Source organism: Charadrius vociferus, unplaced genomic scaffold (genome assembly GCF_000708025.1).
Source record: "Charadrius vociferus isolate BGI_N301 unplaced genomic scaffold, ASM70802v2 scaffold475, whole genome shotgun sequence".
NCBI classification, from domain to species: domain Eukaryota; kingdom Metazoa; phylum Chordata; class Aves; order Charadriiformes; family Charadriidae; genus Charadrius; species Charadrius vociferus.
The window spans coordinates 661,729-681,246 of NW_009648337.1; the positions used below are offsets into that span (position 1 = coordinate 661,729).

The following is a 19,518-nucleotide window of genomic DNA, read 5'->3' on the forward strand; positions in this document are numbered from 1 at the left end:
ACAACAGTCTGTGAGATAAACTTGCTTTTTAGAAACTTCATTGTGGTATCAAATTGCTTCTTACAGGGGAAAATCCAGCCTCCTGCAAGGAGTATTATCTAACAGGCACTGCCTCCTTGGGTTTTAAATAAAGATATTTTCTAAGCATAAAAAGCTTTCAGTAGTGCAGGATTTTGGACATGAGTGCTGTCTTTTGAGGAGAATGGCTCACAGACTGCATTCATTTAACATTAAACATTACTTTAAAAAGCGATCCATTCCTGAAATAGAACTAAGGCATTTAATAAGCTGGATACTGCCCCGTTGAATACTAACTGTACTTACCTGACTCTTGGCTTGTGGTTGTGTCCGATAGCAGCGCATAATGTTCTGAAATGATCTGTCTTCCTTAGTAACCTGAGGAGATGAACAGAAAAGTTAATGGTTTTTCTGTGGTTGTTTTTGTTTGTTTGTGTGGGTTGGGGTTTTGGTGGTTGGTTTTTTTTTTTGTTGTTTTGGGTTTTTTTTTAAGAATTGTAATCTTTGGAATATTAAGTCTTAAAGAAGTTTTTTGTCAGTTTGTTTTTTCCTTGTTCACCTTACCTTAGCCATTACATAGATGGCACACATCAGCAGCTGATCCAAATGTCTATCCATCATGATTTCAGGGCAGTGCAGCAAGGAATACTCAAAACACGTCCAGATCTTTTTCCGCAGCTCATCAGATATATCGAGTTTGACACAGAGGTCTCGCAGACGAACGCTGGCTAAATGATACACCTGTTGAAATGGAGACTGTGCTTAGGGCCACAGCAATACTGCTTTTCTTACCCAGCGGCAGAGTAGATCAGACCTGCACACCCTGCGGAACTTGTGCAAATGATAAGCCAAGAGAAGAATAACTGAATTTAACTGGTATTGATGCTAACACAACACTTGTTTGAAGCTTCAATTCTGAGTTGTCCTGAGCTCAGGAAGGGCACAGCATAGCCTGCAGAAACCAATCTATTGTATAAATCAGAATGTCTCAAAAGTGAATTTCTTTCTTTTAAAGAGCCTTAAAAAAATGAGCACCTTTAAGTACCTGCTGGCCAAGTACATAATCTACTTCCCAACGCATGGTGGCTGTGGTGGGAGTCTGCTCCTTCGCTAGTGAGAAGTTGCCTGCATAAGAGAACTACTCTGCAGGTATGTGTATGAACAGACAAAGGGCATAGATTAACTTTGAAACTGAATATTCTCTTATTATGACTAATAATAACTACGTCTTTTAAAAATCCCTGAAGCCATACCAAAATACAAACTAAGCAAAGGCCAAATTAGACTGAGAAGTACCTTTCTAAAGAAGAGTGAAAGTGAGCCCATCTTCCGAGGCCTGACAGCCGTGGCAGTGGTAAATTGCTGGGTTTGTCTTTGCTCTCCAGGAGAGATCTGCGGAACAGTTAACTGGCCCGGTAACTGCAGCGTTGCCCCGCTCATCTGAGTGTTCAGGGTGCCGGCAAGAGCCTGGGCACTGAGCGGCTGAATGGGAGCAGAGACAGCTTGAGGCTGGGTGCCCACATTTACTTGCACTGGGAAGAAAGTTATTCCTCCATTTTCGTTGGCAATGCCTGTAATTAAAAAAAAAAAAAAAAGCAAATTGCGGGCAGGTGTGGTGGTGGTGGCTGTGGGTTTGTTTTGTTTTGGGGTTTTTAGTTTGGTTTTTAGTTTTTTGGGGTTTTTTTTTAAGAATTCAGTAATTCTTTTATTAGTTCCTTATAATTATATATTTACTATATTGTATATGAAATTATTTCATCAAAATACTTTGGACTTTTCATCATAAGGAGACAAGAAGGTAAGGAAACAGTAAGTTTTTCATACTACTGTAACTTTGCATCCTGTGCCAGTTCAGGAAGGAAGGCTTACCGAAATAACTAAGTTTTATAAAACAGATGTTTTCAGAACGTCCTTGTGCTGTACATGTTCTGTCTCTAAATTCTGCTTATCTATTTATACAAATTTTTCCCAATTATGAATCCTTAAACATATTTTTTCTCCCCTGGCATGCTGTTGCCCCCTCCCCCCCCTTACTGTGTACTAATATTCTGACAGGAACAAGCTCGAATAATTCTACAGTAGCTTTTCTCTTACCTTGCACTGGTATTGTCACAGTCTGCCCGTTATTGGCTGTTACGGTGGCAGTTGCCACTGTGACCAGGGTCTGGCCGGGCACTGGAGTTACTGACACGGCTTCGGGATTGATGTTCTGCACAGGCACTGTATTGACCACGGGCTGTTGGGAAACTCTTACGGGAGTTGCGCTGTCAGAGGTATTATCGTTATCAACAAACAGTCTTCTCCGTGTAGGATTGGCTGTAGGAGAGCTGTATCTGTCATACAGGGTAGTTGGAGAGGATGAAAGGCCTGTGGATTGAAAAAAAAAAACCACACACACACATATATATTTTTAACTCTTGTATAATCCCTTACTATACAAATACATGACAGAAATCTAATGAAAACCCAAGTGTGTCATGCAAAGCTCTACAGGAAACGTTCAATAAAATTTCTTATGTCTACATTTGTGGCTTACAGATGGCTTTTAGAGATGACTTAATCTCAATGTTGTGTTTAGTATTTTTCTAAGCTTATGTATTATATTTTTCTAGAGGAAAAACTTTGAGACTTCACATAACAATATTTAGTGGAGCTTCTGTTCTGGTGTAACAACGAAGCAAACTGTTCAAGTACTACTGATGAGCACATAAGTAGTGTGTGTGTATAAATATTATTTAACATGTGCACATGTATACATACATATATGCTGCTCATATGCATAACCTCTTGAAAACACCCTGTCACAACAGTATTTCGTTCGCACTGAAATAATGAATCTGCCTTAACTATGTGAGTTGCAATAGAAATACCAGTTACAAACGTGTTTGGAATTAACTGCACATTGACACTAAAGCACCTTCCTTGCTGTACACCACTTAGACCTTGGCTTTCATTTTTAAATCTAAGGAGTGTCTCACCTTTTCCTAGTCCTCCAGTTTCAGCACGAACCTCATTTATTCGTCTTGGTGTCAACGGTGAACCTACAACGCTGCTCCCAGCAGATCTCTCGAAATACTGAGGTGGCATTACCTAAAATATTAATATTTTTATTAGAGTGTTTGTTTGTATCGCAAATTGACTATGTAACAAATTTGTAAAAGCTTCTGCGCTACAAGTTTTGGATGGCAAAACTGTATGAAAAAAATAACACAGAAAAACTTACCCTAAGCCTAACTACAACTTTGTAGTGATTGTGCTACTCTAGAAGACACAGTACTGTAATAATCTTTCTGTGACTACAATTAAAAGGCTGTGCTTTTTACATTTCTTCTTGGCTAGTAATCTTTTAAAGTCTAAGCGACTGGTGCAAACCTTCCCTACCTGTTTGTGTTGTTCGTTGTCCTGCTATGCAAATACTGGGTGAGAATCATCTCAGCTGTACATCTCCGTTTTGGGTATCTCTACAGAGATGTCCATGAACAGAGCAGAGCACACTACATTTAGTATTTTTCCTATACTGATGAGGTTGTGGGGTAAAAGTGAAATTTGGACATGTAAAGCCTCTCTGGAGTATAATGTCCACTTCTCTGCAATGCTGTCTGATTAGGAAAACTATATAAAAAATATAAAGAAGTGCTTACCTCTTCACAACTAGGAACTTTGTTTTCATTATCTCTGATTCTGTCCCACAATATGGATTCCTGTTTCCAAGCCATACTTTCCAAGATCTGCTCCTCAATATGATTCAGGTGTTTCACTACTTCCCGACAAAGGCCATCCTCTGCTCTGATAAAAACTTCAATTACCTGTAAGGTGGATAATTATGATCAACATAATGTACTCGTTTCATATGTTCCTTCTTAGAGAAAAATGTAATTGTAATTGCAAGCAGTGTTTCAGAATAGCACTAACAGTAGCTCACGATAAAATGATAACCCATTAGTTACTAGATAGATGCTCGGGTACTGCCCCTGGGTTAAGCTGCTAGCAATAGTGTGATTTTTAAATGCCCAAGACACACCCCAGAATGACGCAGACACTTGGGTAATACTTTTTCAATACAGAGAGGGGCAAAGCTGAGAATGACAGGGTTAATGTGCAAGTTAACGTCTAGGTAAGCAGATTACTACTTAACATAAGTCAATGGAGTACTCCTCCTGAGTTGATAAGCATTTCTAGCTATTAAACACTTTACCTTATAAAAATGATAAACTGGAATGTCAAATATTTCAGTGATGAATGGGAAGTTTCCAGGTGGCTTATAGGTAAAGGTAATTATCTCAAGGCAACATGCCAGCAGAGATCTATGAAACACATCTTGCTCCAGTATTGCCTGCAAGAGAGTTGCAAATTTTAATGCCTAATTAAACAGTGTAACTATAGAACTGTAAAATGTTTTTTATTCTGCCTTTATAGCACAATTGTCAAGCTTATAAAAAGAGATTTTATGAGGCAGAACAGAATCCAAACTGAGATACCTTTACTCTTGCAAAATTTCATATATCTTTGTGTTTGCAAACACAAATGATTTCTTGCATGCTTTTTCTTCCACTCAGGTGTACTTACAGGGTACTTTTCAGAGATTTACCCTCATTTTAAATAGCTCTACCACTGGTTTCCTTTTTGTACATCCAACTTGAAAAAAGAGGTACAATTTGGGTAGTTGTCCTTACAGATAAGTCAGCGTCTCCCAGTCTCCTCCTCTCTTGCTCGATGACTGCCTCCAAGACCTTGTAGTATAGCACCTCAGCACGACGGAAATGCTTACTAGCAACATCTGCAGGAATTTTAAATTGCAACAATATTGTCAAATGTGATAAAAGAAGGATATTCTTTATCTTAGGCTAGAGAGATACAACAGTTTAGCAGCTTCTGTGGATTTCTGTATTTTCAATACTTTCAGGACTAAATCAGTTAATTTAAACTTCAGTTAGGAAACCCTCTCCTATGCTGCACTGACTTGTGAATGCAGAGCAAAATAACTTCTTACTAAACCCAGACTTTGATGGAAACACAATATATAAGAACAATCTTTAAGTTGCAATAATATGATACACATATTTCAAGTTCAGAAAATACATTGTTTGAAAAGTATACCTATATGGATCCAACTTGCACCCTGCAACAGGACACACTGAAGCAACTATGTTGACAAGAACAAATGCAATGAAGATAAAGACCTTATTAAGAAACGAGAAGGTCAAGAGCATCTTCCTCATTTTTAATCCGTCTTCACGCACTTCACAAATCTTGACCACTTTGTACAGGTAGGATTTCAATAATATCTGCACCAACCCATCCTTGTATGTAAGCCAAAATTGTTGTAGGACTTTTAAAGACTACAGTTAGGCAGATTTTTCATTACTGTCTCAAAAATCCATACCATCACTATTCTTGTACTTGAGAGAAAAAGTGGTACCCTTAAGAGTGCTTTTTGTTTCATTTCTTTGAACAGGAAGTATCATCAAATTCCAGTGATGTAAGCTAAGGCTGATTATAAAGTTGTATGCAGGGCTGAAATTTGCCGCATCTTAAAGGTACCAAGAAAAGACAAAAGTAATAGAAAAGACCCTTGTGCTAAAGCATAACCTGAAAGTAAAACTCTCAGTTAATTACAAGAGATAAACATGTTTACAGGCAGTTTAATTCTCATCTGTATAAGCAAAATGTTTCTCACCTTTGGAAAAATTACTGAAGTCTCCTTCAGACTGCATGCTCTGGCAGTATACTTCATACATTTCTTTTACTCTGTTTGCAATAGATTGAGAAGGATCTCTGGAACATGCCCTGAAAATAAAAACCAAGTATTTTCAACATGCTATTCCTACCAAGACAAAAAAATTAAAAATCTACAACTATTTTTATAATACGATTAAAGCATGAAACTATAAATATAACTATACCTATAAATACACACACACTCTCATATGTGCCTAACTGTATATGTACTGTAAAATGTCCACAGCATATTATTATTGTATATATAGAGAGTAGTGAATATGTACATCTTTTCATGGTCAGGGATAAATATTTAAACAGCATTTTCCACATGATATAAAAACAGTTTTAAAAATACATTGTACCTGAAGCAACAGTTTATTGGCATGGAGAATAAATTTTATTTTGAATCTCCTACAGTATGGAGCAATTCGCTATGTAGTGAGATTTGTTAAGTAGAAAGAAGAAAAGTCTTGGAAATTTTGTGTTAGCAATTTGCTGTTAGAGAAGCTCAGAACCGCTGGGTTTAAATGTTGTATGTTCTTAAAGCCACTAACCTCTTAAGGACAAAGGTGTCTAAATGAAGAGAACCAAGTCTTTTGAAATTCCAGTGTGTCTCTGGGTCCTGTTTTACTCCAGAACCTTTCAAGACTCACATTTTAAATTACACTGTTTAGCATTAACATTTGTTTTTAAAACTATTTAAAAAATTTAACTATCTGGTTAGCTAAATATCTAACTTACCTGAGTATTTGCTCCAGATTTTCACTGGGGGAATTTTTCAGCCCTGCCAGCATCGTATGAAGGCGGCTCAAACTGTATGTTGCTATGGAAACAGGTGTCACATACGGGTTGCTGTCTTTAATATACTTGCGGCCGGTAAGTGGGGTTGTAATCCTAAGTGACTTGGACTAAAAAGACAAAAAATAAAGCAGATAACTGTACATTATTCTAAAGCTTAGATACAGGTTATAACCCAGAAGCGTCAACCTGCAGAATTCTGACTCTGTGTTATGACATAGGCCTGGAAAAAATGGCTGGGGATCAAACAGCCCAAACTAGTTCATATCTCGGATAACAGTCAAAAATGAAAGACTGAGGTCTGTCACCTGGATGTTTGTATCAAATAGTGCTGTATAAACGTATAAACAGAGAGGATGTGACCTCACACTGAAACGCAGATAGTGGGAGTGAAGTGTGAAACGAGGCCAATCTAAAAAAAAAACCCCAGCAGTCCCCTCCTGTCCCTTGAGCACCGACAGCAGCTGCAGCTCATAGGAAGTGTGTAGTGAGCCAGGGTTTCCTTGCAGCAAGTTTAACTCTTACATGAAAAGTCTTCCTGAATCTAACAATTAGCATTTTAATTCACTTGCATCAGATCAAGTCATCGCAACAAAATAAGTTAACATCAAGGATGTTCCTTCAATTAGTGTACGGCAAAACCAATGCATTTTCTAATTACCTAACCACACAATTACTTAACCAAGTAATGTTTTCCTTATTTTAATGAATACATGACGTTTCTTGGTCTTTTCACCATGAAGTCCAGCCCCCAATACGCCTCCCATTTCCCCCCCCCGCTCCTCAGCGAGCGGTGTTTGTGTCCCCACCCCCTGCCAGGACTGAGGGTTCCCCCAGCCCTGCCTTGGGCTCCCCGGCGCAGGCAGCAGCACAAGCCCCGCAGCTGCAGGCTGCTCTCCTGCAGGCCCCTGCAGGTCCATCGCCACCGAAACCTACCAGAGTTACACCCAGAACTATGCCAGCAAAACTTAGTGGTTTAGATGATTATTGCTTTAAATAGATCAGCAGCGAAAAATTAACTGCTTGCACAGATTTTGCAGATAAGGTTATTTTGATCTTTTCCCTCAGGAACATTGAAAGCCATTAACCAACTCTCACTCCGGAAAAAGATCATGTAACTATTTCAGTGGTCTAGGCTGTTTCATCCTTTTGGTCTCTTAATCTAAGTGTGCTAAGGCAGCTTATATCCTTCTCTATCTGCCTGTCTCGTATCCTTCCCCCTTTAAGATATCTTTTCCACCGTCAGGAACATTTTGATATCCTGTAATGACAGGTAGACATGTTTGCATTCAAAGCCAGTGCCTCTTTTTCAAAAGCTACTCTCGTCACATGAAGGCCCTGATCATTTTGTAGGTCTTCACTTTATTGTTCTGAAACACATAGTGTTTTTTATCCTCTCAAAGACCATATTCTATGCTCTTTTATTAGTTGTACGTAAAGACAGATCTATGTATCATGCTTTTAGGCAAGCAAGATGAAAACCATTCCCTGGTGATTTAACTGAAACTGTAAACAGATGTAATATTAATACCCGAAGCATATCTGTTAAAAGGAAACAAACAAACAAAAAATGCATAGAGCAAAGCACTAAGCAGCTTTGCACGTGTTAAACAAAAAACTCCGCATATGGGACAGAGATGTGAGGGGAGGGGAAGTTGGACTGGCAGGTCCAGAGGGCCCCGACAGTTGCAGGACAGTTCGGCAGCTGCCCAACAACCATGGAGAATTGCCCGTTATGTTGTGCTTGAAAATCTTCAGCTAAAGATTTACCTGAAGAGATCTCTCTAGGTAATTACCTAAATATTGTCTATACTGGATTTAATGAAAAACCCAAATGCATGGAGAAATTGTGTCCAAAAACCCCAAAGGTAAACAATACCTCGAATCAATTACAAAATGTAACTTAGCTATGTTGAGTACACTCCCAGATCACCTTAAATAATAAAGACGGTAATTTTTAGTCGCTGCTTCTCTTCATCAGACACAAACTAACTCAAATCATTCTGCATATTAAAAGAGCGCTGTAGACTGTGTCATACTCACCCTGTCAAAGTGCTGCTGCAAGTTATGCTTCACTTGGACTCTTTCAGCTGTTTCCATTCCTGAAGTTGTATTTAAGCACCTTGTGAGAGTTCCAATTTCTTCATCTGCATCCTCCCCAAGAAATATTCGCTCATCCAGATTTCCTACTGACAAAACATACTCCTCGTAGGCCTTGTTGATGGCTTTGCTGCAACAGAAAGGAAGAGACAGATACAGACCCCCCTGTATTTAGACAGGGCGTTGTTCACCTGCTTGCTGAAGGAACGCAGTTCTGGCCTGTTGGAGCTCTACTTCAGAACTTCTTTTAACTTTGACTTAAGCATTGGAGCTCCTTTAAAATCTACAGTATCTTGAAACATGAGAGTGGCAAGGACATAATTTCTCCGTTATATCTGAAGGCTTGGCATTTAGCATAGCCGCAGGAGGAATATAATAAAATATTGAGAACTTGTATTTGGCTGGAAACGCCTCAAAACTTATGCAGCATTACATCATCATAAACTACGCTTACCATTTTCATACCATTTAAAAGAAAATCAGTCTTACTCATAAGCATCTCCAGGTTTATAAAGAAAGAAATACCATGACACCTAATCTTTCCCTCCCAATTCCCACTCATTCAATGTGCTTCCACGTCTTTTTCATACTAACGCTTTGAGTTACATACAACAAAAAATGAGGAAACGTAGAAACATAAGAAAAGTAGACATCAAGTAACACCATCCTGAAGAATCATTCCTCTTTCAACTACGTCTCAGACAATACCACCTCAAAGAAAAGGAACCGAAACGCCATGTGGTGTATAAACACTAATAAACACGCAAGTCAGGTAGCTGGTAGTACTGCTAACACCCAAGTGATAATGCAAGTGCAATTGGACTACAATTTAGAGGGGTACCAACAAAAACCAAACCACCAATACAGCAACTCACAAGCTATCTCCGAAGTTCCCAGGATCCAGAAATCCAGTCAGATTTTCATCTTTTCCTTTTAAAAGCTGTAAGACAGTTAAGAACAAAGGATGGACATTTCAATTCTTAAAAAAAAGGTTTTGAATATAACGAGTAAGGAGAAATTCCTCTACATTACAAATATATCGACCAACCTTTTTGTCAAAAAGTTTCCGAATATATGGCTTCCAAAAATGTTCCTTTATGCCTTTCGCTTCTAAAACTAATCCATAATGTAATGAACACAGTTTTTCAATGATGCAGGGAGGATCAGATGATACTTTATAATCCTTACTATGAAAGTCTTCGGGTAGACCTACAGTTAAGAATACTATATTATTTAATTTTGCAAATTCATATCCTATCTTCTTATTAAACTTAAATTCTATGCTGTATAGTCTACATAGTGTGAAAATAAAATGGTAAACTGATTAGTTCTCTTGAAAGAATTAGTGATTATACAATGCCCATTCAATTTGATAATATTATCAAAACTCAATTTTGAGTCAGAGATTTTTAAAAAAATAGATATCTAGTGATACAAACTATAACTATTAGTCTAAGAGACAACAAATCAAACACTTCTGAACTACAAAATTAATTTAAATAAATTTGAGATAATGGTCCCACTTCACACCTGAACCACTACAAAGTAAATGTGAATACCGTACAGCACTGAAAATTAAGTATAAGTCTGGTAAGAATTACATCAGAAATTCAATGGAGACTTGTCACCATTCACCTGCAATTGTGGTTATTGAGTCAACCTACACTTCTGTTCTCTTCAGAGAGAGAACAGCAACAATCCAGAAATGTGAGAAACAATCAAGTGGCCACTCTCATATGTGAGCTCTGGATTGTTCCAAACTGCTGCCTCACGGGACCTCTCCGGTCTGACTGTGTCCACTAATGGCTGCGTCATTCACTGCATCTTTCACTGACATTAAAACGCTTTTAACTGACATTTTGACTTTGGAACTTCCTTCCATGGTATTTCCATAGTAAATTAAATTCCTGACGACTTACATTCTTGTCAAAATTCAGTATTCTGTTATTACATACTACACTAATAGAAATCTAACTGTGTAGCCAGATACAGAAAAGATTAATTCAAATCAATATTGTTCAATTTATTCTCTGCCACACAGATTCATACTAATTTCAGTAGCCTTAGCCTTAGCTAAGTAGCTCCTTAGCTTCAGCAGCCAAAGCCTTACCGGCTTTGGATAGATAGTTTCTTTGGTTTTTTTTCAACTTACCTTTAAAATTAGGATTTAGAAGTTCCTTACGGTTAGGACACTGGAGAGCATTTCCATACACTAAATCCAAAGCACATAACAAGAGATGGTAGGAATTGACCAAGTCATCACTGATCATAGGAAAATTACCTGCGATATTAGAAATATATAAGAGATTAATTAAAATTAGCATCAATTTAAAACTCTTTTAACCAAAAAACTGTTGAGATTTGTATTACAATCGATAATGCAGTCTTGGAAACATAGACTTTGGAGACTACAAATACCTGGATAGAAACGCAGGTAGTAAATCAAACACACACTTAATAAAACATAGCAAATATAATAGTAAGATATGTTTTCAGGAACAGCAGCAATTGTACAGAAACTCAAATATATTGTGCTGTTTTGAAAACAAACCTTATCAAAATGTTGATAAACATGATATTGCAGATGCCCTTATTCACAGTAATTGGATTAATCAGCACATAAATAACTTGCAGCAGCATGAACCGTGCAATGCAAACTGCCTCAAGGAAGGAAGATTTGTTACCATAACTCTGGCAGCACGAGCCCCACTGTCTGGCGGTGTTACGCCCTTCGACAGACTCCTACTCCATCTGCCTGAAGCAGATCTTGCTCTAAAGAAGCATAAGGGGGAAGAATGGGTTCTGACTGAGAGATTCTTTTTCCTCAATTTTGCATTGCTGTAAAGCATTGCAAGGAGCTTTACATTTTGCTAGGATAAAACCAAGTATTCAAGTGTCCTAGAAAAAGTGAACGCTCCCCCTCCTACAGCTCCCTCCCATTCTCCAGGATGAATCTATATGCAACTCCAAGTCAGAAAATTATTTTTCTTCACCAATCTGTTTTCTTAACAAAAATTCTGTTGGGGTGTGCTCTTTACAAACAGTAACAAATTTAACTTTTATTTCTCCTGTGCTTTACCGAAGAGTTAAAATGCGTATCTCTGATTGGGTTTACAATGTAGCTTTATTTACTATACCTCGAACGTATTTTTATTTATCATCTTCCTATAGAAAAGAATCCTTGCAACCTCTTCACTCTTTTATCACCTTTCACAAAGACTATATTCAGATTCATTACTGTTTATTGAACTTTTTGAGGTTTATGATATTCTTTTAGAGGAATGACCATAGCTAAAAACAGTCTTGTAAAATAACCTATACCATTAAATCCCAATTCCATGAATTTATATGCACAGCATGATTTTCTATCACTCTAGTATTTAAAGAGTGATAACTCTTCTACTTTTTTATCTTTTTTTAATTTTAGGTAAGCTCCAAACCACTTATCTGAGCCTACTATGAAGAACAAGTTTAACTCCTTGAAGAAAACTATCACATAGTAATAAACTCACTTAGACATCAAAATGTATATGTGATTAAAGAATTTTTCTAAATTATGTTTTTACTTTTCTACCAGTAACGTACCATTTTGTTCAAATTTATATTCAATTTTCCGATTCTATGTTTGTTAAAAGAAAAATAATTTCAATGCAGATAATTGGAACTATTTAAAGTAACGAAGCCTACATGAAGTTTCTATTAACTGTACACATTCATCAGTTATTTCCAAATCATTAAAGGTTCACAGCAAAGCAATAGAAGTCCTAAATACAATAGCAAAATGTTAATCAAGAAAAATTTTACAGTAGCAACTCTCATAACATGAGTTCACTTTCATAACCATGAAGCCTAGCATGGAAATCATTACTGTCAGCACAGTCAAAAATAAATACAATTTTACAGTACCAGTAGCTTCATACAAATTATTTGTCAATGACATTTCAAACAACAGCTTACTACTCCCTTTCACAAATAATGAATCTCAGCACAGCAGAGATTTTTTTTTTTTCATTTCCATTTTAAAGAAAGAAAAAAGTCAAGATAGAGAGTTTAAAGATAAATTCTTACAAATAGCATGCAAGAACAGCAGTATCGCTAAACAAAGTCGCTATCTTACTTTGCAGTGTATACCAAAGGTACGAACAAGATCTGTACTTTCTGCATCTGTGAAACTGAACGCAGAGATCTTCAGGCTTGCAGAAATATCACAGAGACAAGCCTGAACTTGCCACTGATGTGCGGTTGCCATGATAAGGATTACTGCCAACCCTCAAAACACAGTGAACAAACCTTAACATGAATATTTAATGCCTTAAATGGTCAACATTTATTTTACATTTTTGTGCTGCCACACTTTAATAAATCTACCACTAGTCACTTACCAATTTTACAGTTTACAATTACTGTAAATTTTTCTTTTTCCTGTAAAACTGAATTGGCTATGTTAGTACTGTATTCTCTACAAAGTTAATTTGTGTGTCTGAAACTGCTCGCCAACTAATATGCAGTTAATTGATTACGTAGTTACTCAAACATATTAACCTATAGTTTAGCAATAGAAATACTCATAAAGTCCCTTTGCACCTTATCAACTGTCTAATCTACTCACAGAAGTGATGATTTTACAGCAGGGAAAAGAAAAATCTGTGATTTTTCAGACTGACCTACTTTCTCAGCTGCCTAACTGTGCTAAAGAAGTAAAGTCCAGTAAAGACTGACTGGAAATAAAGTACAGTACTAACTCTCCTCTCGACTCAGTGGCATGTGAATAGATACTTCATCTTACTCGAGAGTGGTATTCTGAACAAAAAAAGAAAAAAAAAAGAAAAAGAAAATCATACTGTGTTTCAGGGTTGCAAGCATATACTTGTTTAGGAAACATTTGTCTTGCCCAATAAAGTGGAATTTGCAACCTATTGGAAAAAGGCATCTTCTACATATGATATAGTGTTCAGTACAGCACTCATCCAACGCCACACCCTTCTTCTTTGCACAAAGATGTGATGGGCCAGTAACATTGCCAGTAACTTTTCCAAAAGGGAGCTGCTGGCAACCCTCTGCAATGTGGTAACAGTGTAGAAAGAAAGGCTAATCTGTACTGAACAAAATTAGTGCCAGATAATTCAAAATTGAGACAGACTACTCTGTCCTATCCTTAAAAGCAGGCAATTAAGGAAATCACAGTAGACTGCAAGAATCTTAACACTGCTTTGCTTTTAAATTAAAAAAAAAAAACCACAAAACACCCACCACACACCCCAAAATCAAAACAAAATTCCTTTTATTCCTTTCCTTGTAAAAATTAAACTGTTAGTTTCCTTCTACTAGTTCTCCTATGAAGACACATAAAAGGTCTCTGGAAATTATTAATGGACCTGAATCTACAAATACATTTCTTCAGTGAGCAATAGAAATCTTGTCTTTTTCCTCAAAACACTATCCCATTAACATAGAATATCCCGTGAGCACTCATCTAAGCAGTAGCCAACTAATGCCCTAGGTATGCAGAAGCTCTTTAAAACCCAGGTTTGATGAAGAAAGACTTTAGACCAGATGTGATATGACTGAACAAACTTGAGCCTAAAAGAAGGATTTAATCCTGGTCCCTCCTGTGGCTTTTTCTCCCATCAGTTGGGAGAAATCCTCTACTATTCTTACTAGCTTTAAGGCTGCTCTTACGATAAAGGTTATATATACCTTGCAGTATATTTTCTGTTCATTGCATTATTTCTGCAGACGTGTATTAACAAAGGATCTCCTTACATGTTCCAAAGGAATCTGAGGCTTCAAGACGGTCAGCTGTTTATACAGATACCGCTACACCCAAAACGCAAGAGAAAAATCACCCTTGCAAGACAGGCATACGCAGACCTATTTAGTAAAGCCTATGGTCATTTGATACACTTGCTGTGTGCTCATTTTTAAAAAAGGTAGCGGGGCAAAAAGGCTATCAATAATCAGAATGCTATCTGTGACACTAGCGTGAAAGTATTCACACGTGGAGTTTTATGATAAATTTTTACTAGGTTGTAAGAAAATATTTATTAAATATTTTCAGTGTTGCTGGAAGCTTAGGAGGAATTTAAATATTCTTTGTTCCTAGTAAACATACACCTCATATTAATTACTACCACATCTGAGTATGAGTTCACTGACATTCTGAGCTACTATTTCCCTTGGAATTACATCATAAATCTACACAATACTGGAAACTTTGTAAAAATATTCCACATAAAAGCTACCAAACTGTTTGGACATATAGCTTACCTTAGAAGTGTGGTAAAACACACAGCTGGGGAAATTGAACAGAATACATTCCCTCAGGCTGTTTTGAGAAAGCCTCTTCTCCAAAGGCAGTTCTGAATTCAGAAATGCCTGCACCTATTCAGTGTTTAAGGACTGATATAACATAATGACTAACAAAAGCAGGTTTGCAGTATTTAATCCCTTTGAAATCTCTTACCTTTAGCATGAACAAACAGCACCCAACAAAACTGGAAAACTTCAGTCACAGTGCACGGTTGTCGTCTTTTGGGGAAAAATACAGCAAGAAGACACCCAATAAGCTCAATCAATAACGACTGGTAGAACATCGTACAACATTCAACCATTCTAAAAGAAAATGAAGCTTTACTCTAGTGTGGCCAAAATCTTAAACCCTTCCCACAAAAACCTGGCTAAAGGTAATAGAGAGCCTCACACTGGTTTATTGCAGACACAAGTGGAACCCCAGTCTCAGTTTGCATGTAGTGATTCAGATGTCATTACAGCAGACCAACACAGCAGATTCCACTACAAACAGGCCAAGACTTGAGCAGAAAATTACTGTAAATTTAATATTAAACACAGCTGGCCAAATGTTTTCTTTTAAGGCAAAGTTGTGATCTTAGTTCCAAAGAACAGGAAAATACCTGGATTTAGAATCTATAGAACATGTTTCTGCTGCTTCATACAACAAATGGTACATACAGTCAATCAAAACAGTTTGGGAGCCAGTGGTGAAAATAGCTTCTTCATAAGCATTCTGAGTAACGCAAGCGCTTATATGAGTGCTTGGAGGAACGCCTTACACAGTGTGTTAATATTTATATATTCAGTACAGGCAAAATTTTTAGAACTGTGTGTCCGCAAGAGTGTCACCTATGTACTAATGTAAAGCATTTTGTATAGGATTTTATATAGTATATCAAATTTTGAACTATATTTTACGTTTATTAGAACCAAGTTCCTCTGCTGGTCTTTGTTTAAAATGCTTTCAAATAAAATATAACTTGTCCATGAAGCCCTGTTTTAAATCAAAAGTTTTGCAGCTATTAAGGATTTGTTATTTCTTAATACTGCCACATACACCATACTGGACAGTTGTCCTAAATCTCCTTCACATTTCTGGCTTCAGTTTGTGTTCTTGGTAACAGAAAAACCTTGACAGAGTAAATCAACTCATCCAAATTTTTAAAGCAATAATAAATTTAAAAAAAAAAAAATCAGAAACAATGCTCAAATATTTACTGCATGTATTTAAAACCACCAAACCAATAAAAAAAACCCCAAGACAAACAAACAAACCCCAAACAAAACCCAAACTCCCTTAGCATGAATTTTTATAACTGTACAACATCATTCCTTGTTTCCATACTACATATCACTGGAAGAACTATTTCATACATTGCAGCTCATCATCCATCAGGTTATGCGAGGAATGGTGTTAAATGTCAAAATTAACATATATTTCACACAAAAATTAGTAAGTATCATCATCATCTTCCAACTTAATCTCCAAAATTACTTCACACCTCACCGTCCAAGCTAACCAACTGGCATGGTTTACTCTTCTAATCATAGAATAATATAGGCAGTATATTTTAATTTCAACACTATATGCAAATATCCATCTCAATAAATAATTCTATTCCATCTATAGTCCAATTCAAATTTACTCACCTTTTGCATTCTCCAACCTTGTCTTTTATTATAGATTCAAATACATTTGGTTACAAATGTCACTAAGTTATGGTCACAAGCACATCAAGGGGGAAAAAAAAACAAAACTAAAAACCCAACTAAGAAATAGCCTGTAAATATTAGAAAAATTAGAACAAAATAATTTTTAAAAAACCTGAACAAACCACAAAAGCAACCAAACAATGGCACTTCACAGTAGTGAAGATGAAAGAAATAATGAATGAGAATAAATCAATCATTACCAACTATCATGAGAAATGACAAGCCATGTTAAGTGCTGGCACAAACAGATGAAATCTTGTTGAGATCAGAATAACTAGAAAAGACAACCAGCACATAATTTTCACAGCACTCCTAATACAAACAGTAACCAAGAAACAAAGCTTCTACTATAAAGTAAAATATCCAGAGGATCTCTGTCTATGAAGAAAACTGTGGGAATTACTGGGCGGTGAACAGGCTGAGTTGTTTTATGAGCTATTGAGGTGATACTGATCATACAATGATCAAATCTTCCAGCCTTTTCCATCTTAGAAATACTAATATTTCTCTTGTTTACAGGCTAATATTAATCCCTCCCCTTTCCCCGCCCCCAAAGTCACAGAAACTGAACAGCTTTGGGATTTCCTGCATCCTGTCAGATCTGACAAACTGAAAAAAAAAGGTTCAAAAATTACTGCAAGCAAGGACAGACAGACCAACTCTGATATTATAAAGAACTACTGTGAAAATACAGCCAAAAATACAACTGAAACAAGTGAGCAACTTCATTATATTTCTGTAATAGTAATACTATACATCAGTCTGAACATAACTGAAATATACCTCTGTTTTCTTCCTCTCTGTTGACGAGGTTGATCTTCTTGTGGATATCTGAAAATGTCCTGAAAAATGGGCTCATATTTCTTAAAGATTACCGCAGAAACTGTAAAGTTTCTCTCTAATCTCTCAGTTCGTTCTCTGAATTGGGAGGGTAGATTTGCCATGTCTTCCCATTTTTTCATCTTGTTAAAAAACTCGATCAAGCTGAAAATAGCAAACAGGTTAGATCTGACAGTTTGGGTTTTGGTTGTGTTTATTTTTTCAGAAATACACTATACGTTTATTTACAACACAAGTGCAATTTTTGCCTCCCAAAGCATTGATAAAATGACTGTATTGCAAACATGACAATGTACTCAGAGCCAGTCCTTCACCCATTAACAAGGATGAGCTCAGACAGCTCGCAAAATATTTTTATATCCTCACTTGATGACCGTGTTAACTATATATTCACATCTCTTGGCTTTTCCTCACAAAGACACAATCAGCTCCAACAGATTACTCTAAAATCAGACTTCCCTCATTTTTCTGAATCATTTATTATCTTAAATAAAACAAACTCTGAATTTTACAATGCTAAGAAGATTCAACAAAGTACGAAAAAAACCCCAAGTTGCAGTAAATTAGACTTCATAAATTTGGCTTTCATTCATTTTTCACGCCTTTATCTACACCTACATTTTTGGTGTTATTAGTCTTTGATAGCCCAAATCACAGAAACTATATATCGACATTCAATTCCCTGAATTTCTGATTTGAGGAAAAAAAAGAATTTTTTTGAAGGAACACATTTGTATTGTTTAAACCAATAGTAATGCTCCAACAGTAAAGGCGATGGGGAGAAAAAGTGCACTAGAACATTATCCTCCCCCCAATCTACTAAATTGTTACAAAACAATCAGATTGCTAATAAATAAAGTCAATTGTTTCAGAAAGTTTTTCTTCATTGCTTTGTGGACATAAACATTTGATAGAAATTTGTTTATCAAGATTCTGACAGCACTTCAGCTTCATAAAGTAAGAACATGTGAAAAGTGAAGTTTTCTTACAAAAAAAAAAACAAAACAAAACAAACAAAAAAGAAGATAAATCGTGTGACTATTTTCAAAGCCAATTTTCTCCTGTGAAAAGTTCACACTTTGCACACTCTTCAAAGATAGACTGTTCTTCAGGGCCTTGTTTCTTTCTCCTTTGAGAGAGGGAAGGCAATCTCTGACTTTGAAAACCAGTGTTTTTACAACATAGTAATGACCAAATGGAACTGTCCTATTTCCATGGCAATGAGTTATAACACAAAGATTCCAGTGATATAAATGCTATCTTTAAAAGCAGGAAACACAAAAGACATTTAGCCTTTTTTTCTCCGTTTGTCAATTTCTAAATTTCACAAGCTGATAAACAGTCTTTGAGATTTTCTAAGTGTTTAAAACTTAGCAAAAAGAAAAGTTACCTTTGTTCTGAACAGCGCAAAATTCTGGTTAAAGATACATAGTTTCCCTCAGCTGTCCCTCTGCTCACAGTTGGAATTGCTTTTCTGCAAGCCACGTACAAGGCACACGCTAGCCAATGCAGATCATTTCCCTGTGAATTAAAACATCAGGTGTCTAAAAGACTTCATTGAAAAGAAAACCATACTTTTCAGCTACGCACCCAACATCAGGAAAAAGGGTAGAACTGTGTCCTAAACCAACGGAAGTTCAACCAGCGACAAAGTTGATTTGTTGTTTTGAAGTTCTGATGAGCTACTTTGTGTTTCTAACTATGAGGAAAACCAGGTGCTAAACAGATACTTAACATAGCACTGTGTCAAAACCAAAATTACATAGTTACTAGTTACCTTTATGAAGTTCACACTTGACCCAAAGTTTAACAATATATCTTTAGTGTTGCTCTTCTCCGATAATAACATTTTGTACTGTCTTCGTTACAAAAGAAATATAAAAGCTACAGTTCCTTGCTATCAGAACATGCTTCTGCCTGGAACAGACAGTGGGAACAGAAAAATAGTTTCCATTTTTCTCTGTATTACACAACAGAACAATTACACAATCTGGTACCAACAAAAACCTTTCAAATCTTATTCTGCCCCTTCGATTA

At 36.6% G+C, this 19,518-nt stretch overlaps 1 protein-coding gene across 1 annotated transcript in view; it reads right to left on the reverse strand.

Moving 5' to 3' along the window:
* Positions 1 to 19,041, reverse strand: part of RBL2 (retinoblastoma-like 2) — a 22,069-nt gene extending 3,028 nt beyond the window's left edge. Inside the window, exons 1-17 of the mRNA XM_009885062.1 lie at positions 18,872 to 19,041; positions 17,425 to 17,625; positions 15,101 to 15,165; positions 10,790 to 10,918; positions 9,686 to 9,846; positions 9,513 to 9,577; positions 8,581 to 8,767; positions 6,481 to 6,647; positions 5,696 to 5,805; positions 4,692 to 4,795; positions 4,214 to 4,351; positions 3,660 to 3,824; positions 2,997 to 3,108; positions 2,113 to 2,385; positions 1,315 to 1,589; positions 583 to 759; positions 295 to 396 (exon numbers count right to left, since the gene is read on the reverse strand). Coding sequence (XP_009883364.1) covers positions 295 to 396; positions 583 to 759; positions 1,315 to 1,589; positions 2,113 to 2,385; positions 2,997 to 3,108; positions 3,660 to 3,824; positions 4,214 to 4,351; positions 4,692 to 4,795; positions 5,696 to 5,805; positions 6,481 to 6,647; positions 8,581 to 8,767; positions 9,513 to 9,577; positions 9,686 to 9,846; positions 10,790 to 10,918; positions 15,101 to 15,165; positions 17,425 to 17,603 — 2,409 coding nt within the window. The 5' untranslated portion in view covers positions 17,604 to 17,625; positions 18,872 to 19,041. The remainder of the gene's footprint in view (positions 1 to 294; positions 397 to 582; positions 760 to 1,314; positions 1,590 to 2,112; positions 2,386 to 2,996; positions 3,109 to 3,659; positions 3,825 to 4,213; positions 4,352 to 4,691; positions 4,796 to 5,695; positions 5,806 to 6,480; positions 6,648 to 8,580; positions 8,768 to 9,512; positions 9,578 to 9,685; positions 9,847 to 10,789; positions 10,919 to 15,100; positions 15,166 to 17,424; positions 17,626 to 18,871) is intronic.
* Between the last annotated feature and the right edge of the window lie 477 nt (positions 19,042 to 19,518).